Source organism: Lipotes vexillifer, unplaced genomic scaffold (genome assembly GCF_000442215.2).
Source record: "Lipotes vexillifer unplaced genomic scaffold, Lipotes_vexillifer_v1.1 scaffold4287, whole genome shotgun sequence".
NCBI lineage: Eukaryota > Metazoa > Chordata > Mammalia > Artiodactyla > Lipotidae > Lipotes > Lipotes vexillifer.
In genome coordinates, this window is record NW_006773205.1 from 95751 (window position 1) to 117695 (window position 21945).

The 21945-nt window shown below is 39.8% G+C and overlaps 1 protein-coding gene across 1 annotated transcript in view; it reads left to right on the plus strand.

Moving 5' to 3' along the window:
- The window catches only part of LOC103070786 (thyroid adenoma-associated protein homolog), a gene marked incomplete at its 5' end in the record, with an annotated part of 114557 nt that extends 94505 nt beyond the window's left edge, over positions 1-20052 (plus strand). The window contains 2 exons of the mRNA XM_007448156.1: positions 18702-18791; positions 19917-20052. Coding sequence (XP_007448218.1) covers positions 18702-18791; positions 19917-20052 — 226 coding nt within the window. The remainder of the gene's footprint in view (positions 1-18701; positions 18792-19916) is intronic.
- Positions 20053-21945: the final 1893 nt, after the last annotated feature.

A 21945-nucleotide genomic window follows, 5' to 3' on the forward strand; every position in this document is an offset into this window, starting at 1 on the left:
AAGGTCATTTTCAGTGCTGTTGAAAATGAACCTTTCAGTGGTTGCTGCATTTACTCAAGTATATGTGATTTACTGAGTGATCTAAAACTTAGTCACAGTGATATGATTTTATTTAAATATCTATGAAAATATGCTGGTCTTTAAACTTTTGGAACATTGTTGAGAAAAATTCTCTCTTTTAATTCTATTGTGTGGGCAGTGTAGACTTATGTAAAAATGTTTAGGACAGACTTAAACACAATTCATTGTGTTACTCGTTGGCCAAAACTTAAAGTAGCTTTCCAGTAGTTGAGAAATCTGGTTGAAATTCATTAGCTTGGCATTCAGGGCCTTCCAACCTGCTCTCTACTGGAGGAGCTTTTTGCTGTAGCCTTTTCCTTTGTCCTCAGGCAGGCCTTACACATCTCTATCTCCATGGTGTCCTCGTGCATCCCCATCTCCTGCACATACTTGCTCCTCCTTCAAGCTCCCCACGCCCCTGGGAAAGGGGACTCCTAGCTCTCCTTCAAGGCCAGGAGTCACCTAGACTAGTTTAGGACCTCTCTTCCTCTGCATTTCCAAATCTGCCAGCCTCCTGGTTGCCTTCCCTCCTGTGAAACTAAGCCTTCCCTGAGCATCCCTTTGGAGGCTCTCCCCTCTGCTTTGGTCTCCAGAGCCCAGTTATGCCACTCTGTTGGCTCTTACCACACCAGTCCTTCAATCATGCTTTGTTTTAATTTCTGTCTAATTTTTTAAACTTGATTTTAAGTCCTTGAGGCTTAGAATTGTATCTTCCAAGTGCTAGTGTCCTCCAGAGCACTTAGCTTACTTTTAAGCACAGGTTTGTCCCTTGGTTGATTGATTGGTGCATGTCTAGGCCCAGGGCTTGATCATTAGCAGTCAGTAAAGACAGTGAGCTATTTTCAAAACCACTGGGTACCTTTGTACCAGGTTTATTTTTTTGGCTTGTCAGCTTGGTAGTGGAGATGTCAGGCCCAGTTCTGTCCAGAAAATCTGTTTTCCAAATCTTTGCATGAACAGAATGGTGTTACAGTCACACCCTGGAGCAGTTTCACCTGGGTACTGCCAACTCTTTCTTATGCTGACCTGCTGACCCATGTGGAGTGTTCCTCAGATCTCATTTCAGCTTTCTGGGATACTTTTATTCTTAATTAAAGGAAAGCTTATTTCTAAGACCTTTCTTGAACCAAAGGCAACTGATTATTCATTAAATGTTTACTTTCTTGACTTTAATTCACTTCAGCGGGTTATAACTCAGGTGGGGATTATGCCTTGACAGTGATCTGACAAGGTCCTTGTTCATGGTAGTTATTGACTTTTCCAGTATGAACCATTTCGATGTAGCAGGAAGCCAGCATCCTGGTGTCTGAACCATATAAGGAACTGGCTTTTTTAAAATTTTGTGTTTTGAGTTTGAGGAAGAGGCAAGCTGTGCCAAGTTGGGACTTTCGAGACTTCAATGCTTAACTCATTTGATCTAAAAATTACTGGCAAAATTATTACTTTTGCAAAGTATAAAACCAGCTCTCAGAATAGCGAATGCCCTGATGTGACTGACACAGCATGCTTTAAGGCTTCTGAAAGCTTGGGCCACACTCTAAGAAGAGATTTTAATAGGCCAGTCTGAACCCAGTGCACACAGTAGTCAATCCTTCACATTTGTATACTGCTTTTTGACACTCCTGTGTCTATTCATTCAACAAATAATTTTTGAGCACCAGCTAGGAGCCAGGCATTGTTCCAGGTTCATGGGATAGAATTATGAGCAATCACCAAATATTTCACTTCTCCGTTATTTTGAATTTTGATTTCTAATCTGTTTCCTCTAACTAGAATGTTAGCTCCTTGGAGGTGGATCTTTGTCTCATTCACTGCTCTATCTCCAGCACCTAGAGCAGTGCCTGACACATAGCAGAAGCCCAGTAAATATTTATCAGTTTACAAGTCAAGTTCTACAGTGAGGAAAGGAAGGGTAGCTGCTGTAATGGCACATGGGAGATACATGTCATCTGGGCTTGGAGGAATCCAGAAAGACACCCTAGAGCAAGAAAGATAATGGCTGAACAAAAGGATATGCAATATTTACTTGGGAAAGGGCAGGTGAGGTAGAGGGTGACCGCTCCTGTGCAGAAGTCTGGGGGTGACTGTGAGTCATCACAACACACGATTGCTGTGCTGTGTGCAAGGGAGGCGTGGCATGAGATGAGGTGAGGACCTTGTCTGCCAACTTGAGGACACAGGAGCAAGGAGAGTATTTTAAGCACAGGTGTAATAGGATTAAATTGGTTTCAGTTTGATCATTTTGGCCACAGTGTGGAGAACACACTGAAGCTGGATTGGGAGTAAATGTTGAAGACTGGGAGATCAGTTTGTTTGAATAGCTTTGTTTGTTAGTATAATATAGACTAATGGTACCCAGACATTTGGACTTCATGAACCAACCAAACAAAAAGGACATTAAAAAACATCCCACTTGAATTAGGAGATTGGGATTGACATATGTACACCAGTATGTATAAAATAGATAACTAATAAGAACCTGCTGTATTAAAAAATAAGTACAATAAAATTTAAAAACAAAACATCCCACTTCTCAGACTCATTTCATAAAATAAAGAATGTTTTGGGACTTCCCTGGTGGCGCAGTGGTTAAGAATCCGCCTGCCAATGTAGAGGACACGGGTTCAAGCCCTGGTCCGAGAAGATCCCACATGCCACGGAGAAACTAAACGCCTGTGCACCACAACTACTGAGCCTGTGCTCTAGAGCCCATGAGCCACAACTACTGAGCCTGCGTGCTGCAACTACTGAAGCCCGCGTACCTAGAGCCCGTGCTCCACAAGAGAAGCCACCGCAGTGAGAAGCCCGCGCACCAGAGCAAAGAGTAGCCCTGGCTCACCGCAACCAGAGAAAGCCTGTGTGCAGTAGCGAAGACCCAACGCAGCCATAAATAAATAAACAAACAAATAAATTTATTTATTTATTTTAAAAAATAATAAAGAACGAACGTTTTAACATACATGCCCACAAATACACATACACTACACTCACAGGAGAATCTCAAATAAATGTTAGATATTTAAATGTAACACGTTTAGCTCTATGCATATTGCCCTGGTTTTTCTCATTTTCCTCATGAATGGGGCACCTGTGTGGTCTGATATTTGTAAAGGTGATCCAGCCTAAGGAAGAAATATTGGTGATCTGAATTAGAATAGTGACAATGGAAATTGAAAGAAGTGAACAGAATTAAGAAATAGGAGGTAGAATCAGCAGAAATTGATGATTTCAAAGTACTTTCAGATCTCTTACCTCATTTGATGTTAACCAGGTAACATAGGTACATTAGGCATAATTATCCCCACTTAACAGGTGAGGAAACTGAGACTTGTAAGTTAGGTGACTTACCTGAGTCACATATCTGAGTAATAGGAGAATTGAATCACCATTAAAATGGTGTGGAACTCTGGATATGTGGCTCCCTCACCCCACCCCTTTTTGGTTTTTTTCAAATTTCAGGGAAGAAAGGAAAAGGAATTGTGGGCTCCCTGGGAGTCATGTCTTTTAGGGCGAAACATATGATATTGTCCAACCTTAGAATAAAACAATGTTTTAGTGATGACTGGTTCATCCTTATTTTGCAACATCATCCATTACCAATCCATGAACTTGAGTAACCCTATTTAAATTAGGCCAGAGGAGACTAAGAGGCTTCTTTGGCTATATTTTCATTTTTATCCTGTGTTACCCTTTGTCCTTTCTATAAATAAGCCTTGGCCACCCTATTTATGCGTTTTTGTTGGGGGAGTGAGGCTTTGTGTGTAAGAATATTTATCGCCTACCACCTGGTGTGTTGTTTTTTTCCCTTTTCTTCCTTAGTGTGCTTGCAGATTAGAGTTATTTGGTGCTATATGAATTTTTTAAAGAACGGTGTAGACTTTATAATGGACTACTCCTTGTTGAAGGGCAAAGAAAGGAAGTGGAAGTAAATACAAAGAACAAAATTGGACTTAAAGGAGGAAAAAATGAAGCAATAACAATTTGAATCGGACAAAAGTAAAAAATGTATTAGAAAATATTTGTGGGCAGTTCCCTGTAAATGGCTTTATAAACAACATTTTTGGTGTGTAGTCATAAAATCCTCTGACCTATGAAACACCAATTTAATGGAATTAATTAAAAATAAGATGGAATGCCAAAATTTACATATGAAAACAATTAGTGACTGTTCCTTCAATTAGTTATTTTTATTTAGTCTTCATATCAGCCATTTTTGTAAGCTCCTTGTTTTCTGGCAAATTTGGAGACTTTTTGGAAAGCTATTAGCGTGACTTTAAATTATTTCTGTACAGACTCAATGGCTAGCTGGTCTATTGTAATCACAAATAATTATGAGAAATATGGTTTTCCTTTTCCAAGGATGAAATATACTTTTTTTTTTCTTTTTTTTTTTTTTTTTGCGGTATGCAGGCCTCTCACTGCTGTGGCCTCTCCCGTTGCGGAGCACAGGCTCCGGACGCGCAGGCTCAGCGGCCATAGCTCACGGGCCCAGCCGCTCCGCGGCATGTGGGATCTTCCAGGACCTGGGCACGAATCCGTGTCCCCTGCATCGGCAGGCGGACTCTCAACCATTGCACCACCAGGGAAGCCCTGAAATATACTTTTATTGCAGCATCTGCACCTATTTGTGTGTATATTCAGTTATGGAAGTGTCTGCTTTTACTAGTAAAATGGGCACATCAAAAGCAAATACTGGGACTTCCCTCGTGGTGCTGTGGTTAAGAATCCGCCTGCCAACGCAGGGGACATGGGTTTGAGCCCTGGTCCAGGAAGATCCCACATGCCACAGAGCAACTAAGCCCGTGTACGACAACTACCACTCTAGAGCCTGTGCTCTAGAGCCTGCGAGCCACAACTACTGAGCCCGCGTGCCACAGCTACTGAAGCCTGTGTGCCTAGAGCCTGTGCTCTGCTATCGAGGGAAGCCACCACAATGAGAAGCCCGCGCACCGCAACAAAGAGTAGTCCCCGCTCGCCGCAACTAGAGAAAGCCCACGCACAGCAACGAAGACCCAATGCAGCCAAAAATAAATAAATAAATTTATTTTTTTTTAAAAAAGAAAGAAAGTAAGCTCTATGAAAGCCTTAAAAAACAACAACAAATACTGTTTTTTTAGAATATGTGAGTGGAAGAATGTGAGAGTAGCATTGTATACCATCATTTTTATTGTCTCATATCCATCGTGTGTGTGTGTGTGTGTGTGTGTGTGTGTGTGTGTGTGTTGTTTGTGTTTAGATGCCCTAACCATGTTTTTTTCTACCAATATGGATCCATCCATCCCATTTTATAGCTGTCTTCCTGGCCTTTGACTCTTACATTTATAGTTTGGTGTATGATAACTGCAAAGTATAGGTGTTAATATATTCAGAATACTAAGTAAAATCTTTTGTGCCAAACACACATTTTACTCATGTCTCCAATGCAGCACTTGATGTATTTTTAAAAGCTATTTGTGTGGCAAGAGTGAAAGTGACTTGTTTTCTCTGGTACTCTTAGATCTTAGAATCTCAGAGTGTGTTGACCTTAATGGTAATTTGTACCAATCTCCTCTCTATTCCTTTCATCTCATCTTTTATTAAAGTGGGGAGGGGAACAAAGAGGGGTGGGTAGCAGGAGCCAAGGCCAAAGAACAATGCATATGTAATTGGATGAGAAGGTACAGTGTTAGATTTGTCCATGTATTATCTCATTTCTCACAGTAAATCCACAGAGTAGGCACTATTATTCCCATTTCATAGAAAACAAAGTGGAAAGGTACTCAGCAAGGTTGGATAAATCACCCAAGGTTAGTTACACTGCCAATAAGTAATCCTCCTCTGGTCTGGCTGATTCCAAACCTTTGCTCTTTCTCTACATTGTGTTTCCTCATTTCCACTCCACCACAGAATAAATAATCTATGGCACACGGTTTCAAATTTTAATCCATGATGTAGTAGAAGCCTTTTCTAAAATAAAATGTTGTGCATATTATGTAAAAATATTTTGCCTTTGAAAATAGGCTTAATATAGGCAAATAAGTAATATTTGAACTGCCTTAGTTTATGTCTCATATTTTTACCTTTGTCTGAACTCATGGCATTATTTTACTTTCAGTGTGATTATATAACTAAGATGGGTATTTGGCTTAACATTTGTGAGTTTTACGCATTTTTAAGACTTGACTTGGAGGTATTTATATACTTCAAATATTTACTGGGAAGTATCTTTGCAAGGTTAGGTGAAACATTTTACCAAGCTCCCATTTTCAATAAGTCTCTGTTGGGAAAGGTTAAATAGTACCGTAGAGTAGTCTTTTGGCATTCAAGCAGTTCCTCTGCTCAAATAACGATGACTGTAATTGGCGGTCTTAGTAATAAGGTCATAAAGTCAAAAAGAGTTACCACAGTGTGGTCACCATTTTGACCATAAGGAACAGTATGTAAAAGTTGGTTAACTGGAAGGATTTCCTGCCTCCTTAGTAACTATTGTGTCTCTGTTTCTTTAGAGTCATAGCCAAATTGGAAAGAAGGGGAAAATGTTTTATGTAGAACATTTTGCATTTAGAATGGTGTTCTTTAGATTCACATGATGAAAAGCTTCTACAGAGAAAAGAAAACCAGAAACCATCCTTTGAATAAAATGCCTTTCTGCTATATTGCTTGTTCAGGGTGGTCTTCATTGTGCCGCCTTCTTGTTAGCCTGTTTTCTAAACCCTGTTTGACACATTATGGAACTTCGTGTTTTTAACTGATAGAATTATTCTTTGCATTGGAATGTGTGTGTTTGTGCAACAGGGAGACAAGTACCACAGTCATTCCAAGAAACAGCTGCCACCTAAGATTTATATTCAATATTAGAAGAAGAATATTTAAAAAAAAACAAAAAAGGCATTGAATAGAAGCAGATATAGGAACCAGAAGAAAGCTTAAAATGAAAAAAGGTAAATTAACATTCTCAGGGAAATGGGATAAAATTGATTACATGAAATAAGAACAGGATGGTATTTTTAAAAGAGCCATCTGAATAAGAAAGCACTTGTAAGGGGCCTTCCCCGGGAGTCCAGTGGTTAGGACTCCACGCTTCCACCTCAGGGGACACAAGTTCGATCCCTCGTCGGGGAAGTTCCCCGACTAAGATCCAGCATGCTGTGTGACGCAGCCAAAAAAGGAAGGAAGGAAGAAGGGAAGAAAGAAAAGGGAAGGGAAGAAGGGAGGGAGGGAAGGAGAGAGGGAGGGAGCTGTATGAAATTAAGAAAATATGATAGCCCAAATAAAAATTTCAAAGCATAGGATGGAAGATGGAGTAAAAGAACCCTTTCAGGGGCAAAAACTAAAGAGATCAAGAGAGATGGAATGTGGTAAAGAAAAAAAAATGTGAAAATTAGAAGTTTATTTCAGGCAGTTCAATATCCAACTTAAAGGAGTTCAAAAGGGAGAGCAGAGCAAAGTGAGGGGAGGAACTTGTCAAAGAAATAGCACAGGAAAATTTCCTAGAACTAAAGGGTACAAATTCTAGTACAATGAATGAAAAATTATCCACACCAAGACACATCATCATGGAATTTCTAAAATTTTGTAGAGTTTAAAAAAAAAAAAAACAGTTCACATGTGGAGAATTAAGGATCAAAATGGCAAAAGACTTAGAAAATATGAGAGATACCTTCAACATTCTGATGGAGTATGATTTCCTTTTATTTTGTAGTCAGCTAGATTATCGATCAAATACAGAGATAAAATAATAAGAATATACTTTTATTCAAAACATTTTTTAAAATTAAGGACAAGGAAAACTTGATTTTTCTCTTTCTACTTACGGAACATAAATGAGTAAAGCACCTAAATACTTTTTAAAAAGCGAGTTGCTGAACAGTATTTAACACACACACCTATGTTTGCCACTCCTCCAAAACAACTGTGTGTATCATATGTTTAATTTCAATGTTTTTATACATGTATAGAAAAGGTCTAGAATGGGCCACTGTGAAATTTCTTTTACTACTTACTCGTCTGTATATTGTCTAGGGTTTTTTTAAATGAGTGTATATTAATTATATTGATAATTAATAGAATATAACTAAAAAGAGGGGAAGAAAAGAGACATGATTTATTCCTTAATTTATTTTTGAAAATGTAAGCAGTGCATGCTATGTCTGTCTCTTCTCCTAGGTGCTGTAGGAGATACAGCTGAAGTAGCAAACACAGCCTCAGCCTTTGAAGGATTTGGGGTCTGGCTGTTAAGGGGAAACACGCATGGAAGGGAATGGCTCCCAGCCGTGTTGAAAGTCTGCCTCTGTGTGATCTCGATGTACAGGCTGCTCTCAGGGCCAAGCAGATGGCTTTCCAGGGTCTGTGAAGAGATGGCAGCCTACTTACTTGAGAGTACTTTAAAAAAACAGCATTCGTGAGAATACCAAACAAGAACCCTGATCCTGGAATGTCTAATTTAATCAATTTCATTTGCATTTCTACAGAAACCAACATGCTTCCAGCTGCCAAACCCAGGAGCCAGAGGTTAGGGTTTTAAATAATAATGACAATAATGAGTTATACTTATTCCAGATTAGTTTTCTGGCTCTCCAAAAAATAAATGGCGAAGATATCCAAAATGTTCTTTTTCACAACTCTGCCAAACGCTGGCTTTTCCTCTTCGTCTGGAGATCCAGCCAATCTGTTGAAAATTCTCCCATTTTTTTGATTACTTCCAGGCAGTTGTTCAGAGAGAGGACTAAATCCTGCAGTCTGAGATGGACATCCACTAAGTGGAGACTCTTTTCCATACAGCAGAAGAAATCACACTTTGATTTCTGAGTCTTATTTCTTCTAGCTGTGAATTTGGGGAAATGTACATCAGACATCACATCATACTTCGTACGGACAGTGTTGTGTATTTATTGGGAATGTAACATTTGCCTGGTGACTTCTTGGTTTTTCTGTTTTTGTTTTTGTTTTGTTTCCTTGTAAATAAGCCTTGCCTGAGTATAAACTTACAAAAAAACATGGATTCACTAGGGAGAAGGAAGCCTTGAGCCTGAATAAGAACAAGCATATACACTCTCTTTTCTGGTTTGATTTGCATGAGATTTAGAGGTTTTTTTCCTTTGTATTTTTGTTTTTAGTTTTTTTTTGGTGGGGGGGCGGTTGTAGTGGGGAGAGTGGTTAAGAGTTGTAGTGTATTAGTAAGATTTTCTTAATTTGAATATAGAAGAGACTTGAGACTATTAAATCAAATGGAATGTCTGTGGTCCATTGATCTCTGAAAATGCTTTGTAAGAGCAGATGGATAGATTTTTGAAGTTTAGTTGAGCTGGCGGGTTGCCTGCTCATCTATTCCCTTTAAAGTCAGTGGGTGGGCCAGGCTCAGTGTATGGAAGTGGAAGCTCAGGTAGGGAATCTTAATCTAAGTTGACCAGGGCTGATTGACAGCAGTGGAGAGATCACTATCTGATCCAATAATGAGGACATGAACTCCTTTGAAAACTGGCCTATCTGGGCCATAGTGTCCTCTGCTCGTTAAGCAGATGCCTGGCACAGGATGGTTGGATTACCTGTGTAATAGAAATCCTGAAAAGTCTAGTGGCTAGATTGCGAAACAAGGCAATTGGGTTCTAGTTGTGCACTTTCCCCCCAGCTTGTATTTTGATTTTGGGAGACTCACGTAATTCTTCTGGGCACTGGTTTCCTCATCTGGAAAATTAAGCGATTAGAGTAGTAGACCTTTCTGAGGGTCCTTCTCATTCTAATATTTTTCTTGAAGTCTGGAACTCTTGTTGGCACCTTCCCCTCACTTTAGTAATAAGAATTGGCAAATTGATATTAGCCTTAATGAAAATGTCTATAAGGTTTAGAGTAGGATCTTGAAAAAATTAATTGAATGAAAGTATTACAGGGATAGAAACCAAAAAGCTTTTATTCTGAAATATTGGACCTTTTGCTAAATTAGTCTATTAACTGTTAATGAGTAAAAAAGAAATTTCTAGGTGATTTCTTGCTGGAATTTTGGATGAGAATGAGGCCAGTTCAGCACTGTTTGAACTGTTTGCATGTTTAGTACATTTGCTTGACTAGGGTTTTAATACCTGTGTGATACTCTTTAGAATTACCAAATAAGAGTTTTTTAATCCTGTACATATTTTAGAGTCAGACTGTTGGGGAATGGACCCCAATGGTTGAAAAGAAGACAGCCCATCCTTTTCTGGGGCAAGATTTATGGAGGGAGTTCTAAGAAAACAGTAAGAAGCCATCAGATATTTACTGAGTGTCCCATGTACTAGCACCATTCTAGGTGTTGAGGTTAGAGATGAAATAAGAATTTTTAGTCTCAAGGATCTAACCTCCTAGTAAGAGGAGACAGACTTCAAACATGTTTTAATGAACAGCAGTAACTATTAATGTTACGAAAAAGATGAAATCATTATTGTAGGGACAGGTGGAGTGTGCTTTTTGAACTAGAGAGGTTTGAAAAGATGGGAATGAAAGGAAGTAAAGAGGTAGGGCATGTGGACAGCTGTCTGAGTTTCACTTTGTCTTCCAAAGCCTTCACTCTCTAAACTGTGACTCTTGAGCTCACATAGGTGTATCAGAGCCTGTGCTTGCAAAGGATAAGATGGAGGCCAAACTGATGATCCCTCAACTCAACCCTGCTTCAACCAGAACAGTTCTAGTTTGTTGTTGGTTTTGTTTTTTTTTTAAGTTTTAAATATTGAGATTATAGTTGAAAAAAGTGGTCCATAGCTTTAAAGATTTGGAAAACAGCTGGCTTGGAATAAACCAGTTATGTTCATTCTTGCCCTTAGTGACTTAACTCTTATGTTTTCACAGTTGTGCTAGGCAGATAATGGCCCCCCCAGAACCTGTAAATGTTACCTTGTAAGCAAAGGGGGTCTTCGGAGATGTGATTAAATTAAGGATCTTTTGATGGGGAGATTATCTTGGATTATTTGGTTGGGATAATGTAATCACTGATAAGAGGGAGGCCCGGGGAGATTTGAGAGACAGAAGAGAAAGCAGTGTGACCACAGAGGCAGAGATTGGAGTAATGGAGCTACAGGCAAAGAATGCCAGCAGCCACCCAAAACTAGAAGAGGTTAAGGATTGTATTCTCCCCTAGAGTCTCTGGAGGTGCCCCACTGACTCTTTGATTTTGGACTGTTGATACTGATTTCAGATTTCTACCCTCCAGAGCTGTGAGAGTTAAATTATGGGTTCCTTGTTATCAGGGTCCCTTTTATTTAGCATATTATCTTTTCCACAGAGTATAACCCAGTGCCTTGAATGTTATAACTGTGCTTCAGTTACCTATTGCTGCATAACAAACATCCCCAAATTTAGTGGCTTAAAATAACAACAGGTTTTTTTTGTTTTTTTTTGTGGTACATGGGCCTCTCACTGTTGTGACCTCTCCCGTTGTGGAGCACAGGCTCCGGACGCGCAGGCTCAGTGGCCATGGCTCACGGGCCCAGCTGCTCCGCGGCATGTGGGATCTTCCTGGACCGGGGCACAAACCCGTGTCCTCTGCATCGGCAGGCAGACTCTCAACCACTGCGCCACCAGGGAAGCCCAACAACAGTTTTTTATTTCTCACAATTCTGTGGGTTGGCTGGGTTCAGCTGGGTGGTTCTTTACTGTGTGGTGTCATCTGGGATCACTCAAGTGGAAGCATTCATCTGAGATGTTGACTGGGGGCGGGGGGCTAGAGGGGCCTCTCTAGCAGAGTAGTCACATCCTCAAGACAGTGAATACAGAAGCTGCCTTGCTTCATGGAGTCTAAGGCACTTCCACTACCTCCTGTTGATCAGAGAGGGCACAGGGCTAGACTAGAGCCCAGGGGAAAGGAGATAGAGATGGACCCTACCTCCTGAAGGGAAGGAGGCCTGCGCATATAGGGCAGTAGGAACTGTTGTTGGCCATCTTTGGAAACAGTCTACCACAAACTGTTTCGAAAATGATTATTGAATTAACCTAGATAGACTGATTCTGAGATTTTATACGTAAGGAGATTCAGTAAGAAACATTTTCTAAGAAAAAAATTTCTGTTGTAAAAAAATCCAATATAAGCTGCTAGAATGGACCCTTGCCCACATGAAGAATTCAAGAGATGCATGCTTACTGACCAGCTGGCTGGGTAAGGAGTGGAACTGTGTTTCCCAGCTCACTCCTGGCTAGTGATTTCACATGGGGAAGGGCAGGGCACTTCCAGAACCAAGACCTTTAACTTCCCTCCCTGGGTAGAGTTTAGTGATGGCTGGTTTTGTGATTTGGAAGATTCTCCACCTGAAAAGCAGTTCCTGAAGGGAAGGATTAGAAAAATATGCGATGTGGCCAAGAATTTCATGGCTATCTACAGAGGTTAAGAAGGGAGATGAGACTGGCAGGAGACCTGGTCAGAGTCAGTACCCTTAGAACGGAGGCCCTGAAAAAGATGCCTTTCCTTTAACTTCCTATACCATTTGCCTGAAATTTAATAGCAGGACTTCCTGGTGGACCCATCACAGTGATTACAAGTGCTTCTTGGGTATCCCTGACATCCCTTTTATCCAGTCACTTATTCTTGCTTAATTATTAGTACTCTAGGGAGAAATTCTGGTGTCAGCCCCAGTCAGAGGTAGAGAGAGGATTCTAGAAATGGAGTCAGACATGGTTCTCCTGGTGGGAGTCCAAATCCAGATTTCTTTTTTATTAGTTGTTTCTATTTTATGAGTTTGCATTTGATCATCCTTTGAAATGTGTTTGTGTGTGCTTTGTAGCTTTGTTTGCATTTGGGAGCACTGTTTTTCTTAAGATGAGCTTGCTGTTTTTATCAGCAATCACCGTGGCAAGGAGACATAGACCCTTAGCTGATTTCTCTCCCCTGGGGTGGTTTTATAGGCCAGAATCTGGGGAGTAGCTAGGTTTTAATAGTTTATTGGGTTCCCATTTCAAATACAGACTGAAAACCTCCAGGCTTGTGCCTTCATCATTTGTTTCCATCTAATGACCAGTTTTATGGTGTTTTCTCCATGGCCTGTGAATTAAGTCCTGTTTTTTTTTTAAAAAAACCAGGCACAAACTCTGCCTTTGCTGCTATTTACTATGTACTTCCTTACTCCTGCATGTTTTTGCTTGCCCTTGCTAGCTTTCTCTTTTTATACCTTTGTACATTATTACTCTGTTGATCCCTGTTCCTAAGATGATTGAAAATGTAGGTATGTAGGAATTGGGGGTGGATATACCTTATTTTTACTTTTAACACGTTTCCCCAAGTGCTTCTTTTCTTTGCATGATAGTTTTCATCTTGATACTTTTGTGAAACTCAGAAGCACGTGCTTCTGGCATTTCAACTTTTCATATGTGTGGCCGATCTTAGGATACAGCTCTCTAAGAGAAATAGAAGCTTGATTCAATTGAAGGTTCCTCTAGGCTGTTAGATGGCAGGGTGGATTCACAGACTACCAAAATGACCAAAGCTCAGATGCTCTCGAAAACTAGGCTCTCTTGGCATTACCAAGGTTAGATGTGGAATGTGCAGACAAAAGGGCAGCGCTGAATGTGGCTGGATTAGGGCTGCTCTCCCCACACAGCTTAGCCAAGACGGGATGAGTTGTTCTGGATGGTGTCTGGATTAGTGCCCCAAACCTATGTTCAAGCATAGGAGAGGCACAGAGAGCATACCACACAGAGGCTACTACCTTAAAATGGGTTCAGATTGATAATGGAACAGTGTCCTTGATATATTGTGAAGTGTAAAAAACAGATTATTGAGCAGTATGTAAGGAGGAGAAAGGTATAGACAGACCTCAGAACAGACTGGTAGCTATCTTTGGGTAGTGTGTGTGTGTGGTGAATTTTAGGTTTTTCTTTGCAGTGTTCTTTATTATCTAATTTTTTCTCGATAAATAAGAAGTGCTAGAATTCATTTAAAATCGCTTTTTGAAATAAAACAAAATGGTGCCAGGCAAGCATCTTCTTTCATTCAGTAAACCTCTCTTGCCAGCCTACTCTGTTCTCAGCCCCAGCTGGGCTCTGGGGGAGTCCAGCACTGAACATGGCAGACCGAGGAGCACCTTGGTGGAGATCACAGCCACTCTGTGCTCCTGACACCTTATTCTTGGTGCAAGGCAAGTGGATTTCTTCAGGCAGCTTCTGTGTTTCCCCCAAGAGCCTCTCATCGGTTGTGTCTGCATAATTCTTACCTGGTGGGATAGGGAATAACTCACCTTTTGTGTAGTATGACAGTTGCAAGGTTGAAGCTGCTTATTCTCACTCTTTATCCTGGCTTGTTTGTTTTCTCCTGTGTCTGTCTGTTTTATCCCATTCAGAGTTTTTGCTGGTCTCCTTTGTCTTCCTAGGAGCTTGAACTTACAGAGGTTCAGTTTTTCCTTTTTATCATTTCTCTTGTTTCCTGTAAAGTTGCTGGGCTAGTTTTTGGCCACATAGATAAACAGGTTTGAAATGCCTGTCACTGGTGAATTTACCCCCAGGGCTTGCTATATCTGGGGAGGTAACATATCAGCCTGTTGGCTTATTTGGGGGAGCTAGAATCAAATAGTTTGCAAACCAGGGAGATGAGCTTTGTGTATTTGTGTTTAAGAACATTTCGAGCCCTGGCAATATACTCAATTTATTAATTCAGATGATGATTCTGAATGTTCTTAGATATAGCTAAGGATGCACTTTAAGAAATTATTAATTTGTTACCATCTTAGTCATAATTCCTTTTCTCCTTGACTTTGTCAAGGACTCTCTCATCTAGCTTCATTCACTCAGCAACTGTTTATTAAGCACCAGCTGTGAACTGAGCGTCATACTTAGTACCTGAGATAATATGGAGAAATAAGATAGATATAGTTAGTCTCTGCCTGTGCAGAACGTGTAATCAGTGGGAGAAATTGGAAGTTCTGTGTATGAACTGCTATATATGGGGAGGTTGTAGATTATAGTGTAAGACCAATGTCAGGCACCTAACCCACATTTGCGCCATCAGGGAAGGTGTCCTGGAAGAAGCTGGCCTAAGCCTCAAATTGAAGGATTATTTGGAGTTAGTCTGGGGTGGGCGAGGGCAGAAGTGTTCCTAGCAGAAAGTATATTTGTCAACATCTGGAGACTAGAAAGAGCATGTAATGTTGATAGAACCAAAAGAAACTCTGCATGGCTGGGTTTGAAGGTGGAGAGGCAAGAGATAGCTGGACAAGTGAGTCAGATTAAGCAGAACTTTGAAAATCAGGCTAAAGAGTTTAGACTGCCCAAAAAGCAGCAGGGAGCCATTAATCTCCTAATGTCGCATGATTAGCTTTGTATTTTAAAGAGAGAATTCTTATCACAACAGAGAGTTACAGAGGGGGAAGATGTGAGGCAAAGAGATCTAGTGAGAGGCTGACATAGCATCTAGGCAAGAAATAATGGTGGTCAGACTTGTACATAGTAGGGATGGTGGGAAATAGACTCAACAGATACCCTGGAGGTAGAAGTAGCAAGATTTGCCCATTGACTGGGTGCACTGGGAGTTTCGGGCTTGGCAATTTGGGTGAGTAATTAAGTGTCAGTTGGGTGGGTACCAGTCACTGAGAGAAGAAAAAATGCATAAGGCATAGGTTTGAGGTCAACTATATTAGAATTTTTTTTTCCTCTGTGGCTAATATTACTTATTCATTCATTGCCAAAATATTTACCAGTCAACCAGCATGTACATAGTATTGTGCTGTGTATCAAGAGAGATGCAGGAAAGTATAGATGCCTATAGATATTAATGCTGTAGTTGAGGTGAAAAGGTACACATTTAGTGAATGTCCACGGGGTCACCATGCTTCTACTCTCTCTAGTCTGTCTGCTCTTGTCACCTCTCTCTCCTATTCAGATACTTTCAGTGCCTGTAAGACAGGTGAATCTATCTAGTCTGGCATTCAGATTTCTAAAAAATCGTATGTCATCCTATGTTTTCTGCTTTCTTTTCATGAAGTCCTGGGTTCAATCCCTGGTTGGGGAGCTAAGATCCTGCAAGCTGCACGGTGCAGCCAAAAAAAATAAAGGCTTTAATTTTAGAATAGTAGCTCCTCAGCCCTTTTCTCTGGCATTATCATGGTCAGCAGAGCCAGTTATTTATCAAGGCAATTTCTAGATGATGGTGAGAACAACCATATGGTCTACTTAAGTGAGAATGCTTGTCTTTCTTATTCCACCAAGAGATATCAGGCCATTAAGGATGACTTACTCCCCTGGAAATTAGTGACTGATTCCTTGAGAAGAGATAATCCACCAGGCTTTGTTGTGTAGATGGAGATGTTCTGTATGAGCAAATGTACTCAGGGATCCCAGTACTGAACTCTTACAGTTTTATTTTTAAGTGACTCTACTAAAAATGGAAGCTGATATTCTTGACCAGTTTTGCTTGGAGGTGGTAAGGAATGTAACATAGGCTGTAGTGGAATTGTTTTGTCTTCCCCCTCAATAAAACATTGACCTTGCAAAGCCCAGGTTTGCAATTTATTAACGATGAAATTTATACATGTTATCCTTTGTAATGGCAAGAGACTGGTAACAACCCAAAGCCCTAACCATTAGGGATTAAATCAGTTACACTCAACCATAATGTGGTTTACTCTGCAGCCATTAAATGGAAAGAAATAGTTCAGGGTGCCTGATATTGAATGACTTTGTAGATATAGTTTAGATGAAAAAAAATCAAGGTGCACAGCAGTATATGTAATATGCATATTTGTTGGGGGAAAAAAATCAAACGAAAAGTAAGTACTTAATGCACTGAATTTTTTAAAAGAGAAAGCTAAGGTACTTTTGCATAGTTTTCTATGAGGAGAGGCATCTAGGCAGTCTAGTGTGTTTCTTATAATATTTATTAATTTTTTCCATAAAAATATCTAATAAGTACAAAAAGGAAATGAGCTTATTTAACATAAAATGTCCAGTAAATGTTCAGTAAATCTGTAACTTATTTATTGAGGATAAATTAAGGATAGAATAAGGGATAAAGTAAGGGATAGAGTAAGGACTTTTTAAAAAATTTGGTCTTACTGAATATGAAATAGGTATAAAAGAAAATTTATAACATGTGATAAGGTTTAAAAAGTATGCAACAAACAAAAGTAATCACTTCTCTCCAAAATAATGGGGAAATACCACTACATACCCACAAGGATGGCTAAAATGGAAAAAAAGACAACAGCAAATGTTGGAAGGGATAGAGAGCCACTAGAATGCTTATTTGTTGTTGGAGTGTAAAATGCTATAACTATTTTGGAAAACAGTCAGTTTTCTAAGAAGAATTAAAACATATGTCCACAAAAAACCTTGTGTAAGAATGTTCGTAGCAGCTTTATTCATGAAAGCCAACAAATAGAAACCGTCCCTGTCTGTCAAGAGAAGAATGGATGAACAACCTTGTATATTCAAAAAGAATCAAACTATTGATATGTTGAATAACATGAATGAATCTCATAAGCTTTATGCTGAGTGAAAAAAGCCAGACACAAAAGGTTATGTAATGCATTATTACATTTATATGAAATTCTGGGATAGACAAAACCAAATTGTGGTGATAGAAATCAAATCATGGTTGCTTTGGGGATTCAGAATTGACTGGGAAAGGGGCACAAGGGAACTTTCTGGGATGATGGAAAATTACTGAGGCTTCATAGGGTTGGATTACATGAGTGTATGCATTTGTGAAAATTGATCGAATGGTACACTTAAGGTTTGAGCATTTCACTGTGTGTGAAATACACCCCAATTTTTTTTATACCCCAATTTTTAAACAGTGATATTTTGGGTCTTCATTAATAGGAGCATGCATCTAGAGTTGCTAAGAAGGACAAGTTGGGGAATATTTATGTTACCCCTTCAGAGTAATTCTTTAATAGTTTTGGAGACAGTACTTAACACCAAACGCTATGTTTAGCTTGAGCTTTTTTGTCGGTTGTACAGTTGGAGGACCTATTTTCAGAATCTTGTCAGAGTTCAGGGGGCAGTATTTATAAAGAGGGAAAAGGTAGCCCTCTCAGATTGGCGCTCCAGAACTTCACATGCCATGTCTTCTGATAACCATGCTCCAGACCAGTGGGTCTCAGCTAGGAAGCTTTTTTTTCCCTCTCAGGGTATATTTGGCAATGTCCAGAGATATTTTGGGTTGTCAGCTGGTGGGAGGAGGAGGTGCTGAGCTACTGGCATCTAGTGGGTAGAAGCTGTGGAGGCTGCTAAACCCTCCACAATGCACAGGACAGCCTCCACAACAAAGAGGAGCTCATCCAAGCTGCCATTGATGCCGACTTCGAGAAACCTCGTTTTACATTTGCCCTTAATACTGAAGCTGAGTCAGTCTCAGTCCACCAGGTGCTGACTATACTCAGAGTCCAACTCAATTGTGGAAACTTGGTATTTTCACAAATTGCATATTTCTTCCCTGTCAGAAGTTAATATTAAATACTTGTAAATGTATGTAATCTTAAATTTTGAGATAAAATTCCATGCGTTAAGAGCATTTCCAAAATCCAAATTAAATCTGTTGTTTGTATTGATTGTTAAATTCTTCAGATGTGAGTTTTGTTCTTAACTTTATTTCATTAAATCTTCAAACAAATGATCTTCGTTGTCATTCTTTAGAAAATAAATTAAAAGGCTTTATTATCAAATCAGAAGGAATAAATGATAGTAATTTATCTCTTTTTCTCTCTCCACAGAATGACAGGAAGTGAATTTTTCTCTCGTTTCCCCGAACTCTATCCCTTTCTTCTCAAACAGTTGGAAACTGTAGCCAATACCGTGGACAGGTAAGAAGAGAATAGGGTGGGGCAAAGTGAAATCAAGGATGTGAATTACTTCAAGATTTTTCCCTCCAGGCAGCAATTTTTAATCAGCTCCTTCCTTGTAAACATAGATGGATTTTTTTTAAGTGCTTCTTTATTAAATACATCATGTTGCCTGACACTCTGTAGTAGATATGTACCAGAAAGGTTGTATAAAATCCGGGTTTTATATTATATTTTACATTTAAAAAATCCTATTTTTTAAAGTTTTTAGTGTTTTATAGGAGTTAGCTTTTTAGAAGCACATGGTGATTTCTTCTAAGAATCATTTTCTTCCTCTTATATTCAAAATCTGTGTGTTTACATATTGAGTTTGCTTTAACACACACCTGTCATTTTTTTTAATCACTGGCCTGTTGCAGCTGACTAATCTGGTCACTTGTGATCAGAAATGGTACTATTCTACTTGAGTGAAGATGGCCAGTGACCCTGGAAACACAAAATAATGCTATTAAGAGGGCTTCCAGTCTGATCAGAGCAGATAAAAAAGTTCACCATTGTCTTTTCAATCACATTCTGTGGCTGGTAGTATAATTTTTAGAATGGACATCTTAGAGCATGGACCATTTTATTCTTTTAGCAGTTTTTGCACTTGGCATGGATTTATACCAGTTGTCTGTAATGAGAAAATAAAATCGCATCAGTGAATTTCACTTCTGTTTATGATCCATTTCCTCACATTAGTAATTTGTGCAGACAGGCTTTTCTGGCCCTAGTAAGTGACTGTTCACGCTTTCTTAAGTACATTTGGATGTTAAAAGTTTCACATTTCATACTCTGGAATAAACACCTCTCTACTGTCTGAACAGCTGAAATCAAAACAGCAGACTCGAATTATCAAATAATATGCTTTGAGAAGAGAATCCTGTGCAAAAGCCCAATCCACGGCTTTGCCAGTAGTTCTTCCTCATTTACACACTAAGAAAATATGAAGTGAATGGAGGAAAAAACGCAAAAAGGAAAATTATTGCTGATCATAGAGTCTCACTTTATGTATCAATACATAATTATTTAATGAGAAAAACGTTTGAAGATAGTGCCTTGCCTAAAGTTTTAAACCTTTTATGTACAATAATTTTTTTTTTTCAGTGATACAGGAGAACTAAACCATCATCCCAGCATGTTTCTCTTACTTTTGGTGTTGGGGAGGCTCTACCCTTCCCCGATGGATGGCACCTGTTCTGCTCTCAGCATGGCACCTTTTATTCCCTTCATTATGAGGTAGTGTATGCCTCATGGAAATAATGGGAGTGGGCATGGGGGCTTTATGGGGCTATTTAATCCTGTTCCTATTTCAAAAATTATAGATTTTTCTTTTTTTCTTTTCTTTTTTTTTTTTTTTTTACTCTGGGAGGGTTCTTGTGAAGGCAGGGGCCTGGGATTATTGCCATTGCCCCCAACTGGTCTCCAGTGTTTCACATGGTGGGTTTAGGAGCTCATGTCTACTGTTTAAGTAGTGTTTTCTGGGAGTCCTGCCTGCTAATGGGTGTGTGGTGTTGATAGGAGATACCCCCTTTTGATAAACATAGCCTGGGTGTTTGCATTATCCCTGTGTTGAGCCTGGCCAGCATGGGGCAGGCTCAGTTCTGGCATATATCCCCTGTCCAGGGGTTCAAGAGGACACCTGGCCCTTCACTCTGGAGGAGTTTGCTGGTGGTTGCAAGGGGCAACATCTAGATGGCAATGCTGTGTAGCACGAGTTCACTTCCCACTCATCTTCCCTTTCAAGCTTGGAGGACCTGAGAAAAAGCCATGCATAAAGATTACACATGGAATCAAATGATAACAGGCTTTTCTGCTTCTACAGCCTATTACCACTTCCTCTTGTTACATTTTTTTGAGGCATTCGCCAGCTTCTGATCACCTTTTTCATTTTGGATCAAAGGCCTCAATAAACAGGCCTCCAAAAAATATTGAAATTTTCTTATGAAATATTTCAGAAAACCTGTGATATTAGTTAGCTTTTACCTTTCTGCTTACCTCTTGACAAAATAGTACCTTCATTTTTATGTATCTACCAAAAATTGAAATACAGCAGAAGGATAAAATATAACCAACTCAAGAGAGTGTACTTGTTATTTATGTGGTGTCCTGGGTTCCACTTCCTGGTTTCACAGAGCTGACTGATGCATTTTAATGTGAGAAACCATTAAACACAAGATTCTGGTGTGTGATTGCTGTAGCCATTTGTTTGCGCCAAGCCCTGGCTGTGGCTGTGTTATCTGTGATCACAGAGATGACTCACTCAGATTGGTTTTTGTTTCCTGATACACAGAGTTACCAGCCTCCCGTATCCAGCATTTGGTGATTCATTTTAGGAATTTGGGTCATAAATTTAACTTTCAGGAGCATTTAAAAATTGTACTTTCACATATAACTGGAAAGAACTAAAAAATAATTGAGAAAGTTGATGGCTGGGGGAGGCACATATACAGAATCACAGTGTACATTAGAAACAAAGACACGCTTTAGAACTTTATCGTCCTGTGTTGAGAACATCCAATTTGTGGAAGCTTATTTCTTTTTTCTTTTTTTTTTGGTTGGGGGGGGTACGCAGGCCTCTCACTGTTGTGGCCTCTCCTGTTGCGGAGCACAGGCTCCGGGCGCGCAGGCTCAGCGGCCATGGCTCATGGCCCCAGCCGCTCCACGGCATGTGGGATCCTCCCAGACTGGGGCACGAACCCGCGTCCCCTGCATCGGCAGGCGGACTCTCAACCACTGCGCCACCAGGGAAGCCCTGTGGAAGCTTATTTCTAATCAATCTGATATGTGTTACATCCTAGAAACCAGAAGTTACTACGTTGAAAGTATCCTTCCTGTTATTTATTAGTTTACACATAATCAGAAAGCTCATATTACTAATTATACTCAGAGCACTTATTACATATACAGAGATCGCGTGAACATAGGAGATTTAAATATTGCCTTAAGGCTAATGTACTTAGTGCATCTTCTTTTTCTTAACTCAGAAACACAAAGAAAGAAATGTACAGTTCTCCTGTCCTTCCAGTGAAAATGCCTTAATCATTGGTTGCTTTCTACTTAAATAAAGATTCATAGAGCGCCACCAGCAGCAAAAGTGCCATAGCGGATTCCTTAGAGTGTCTGTAGGCTCTGG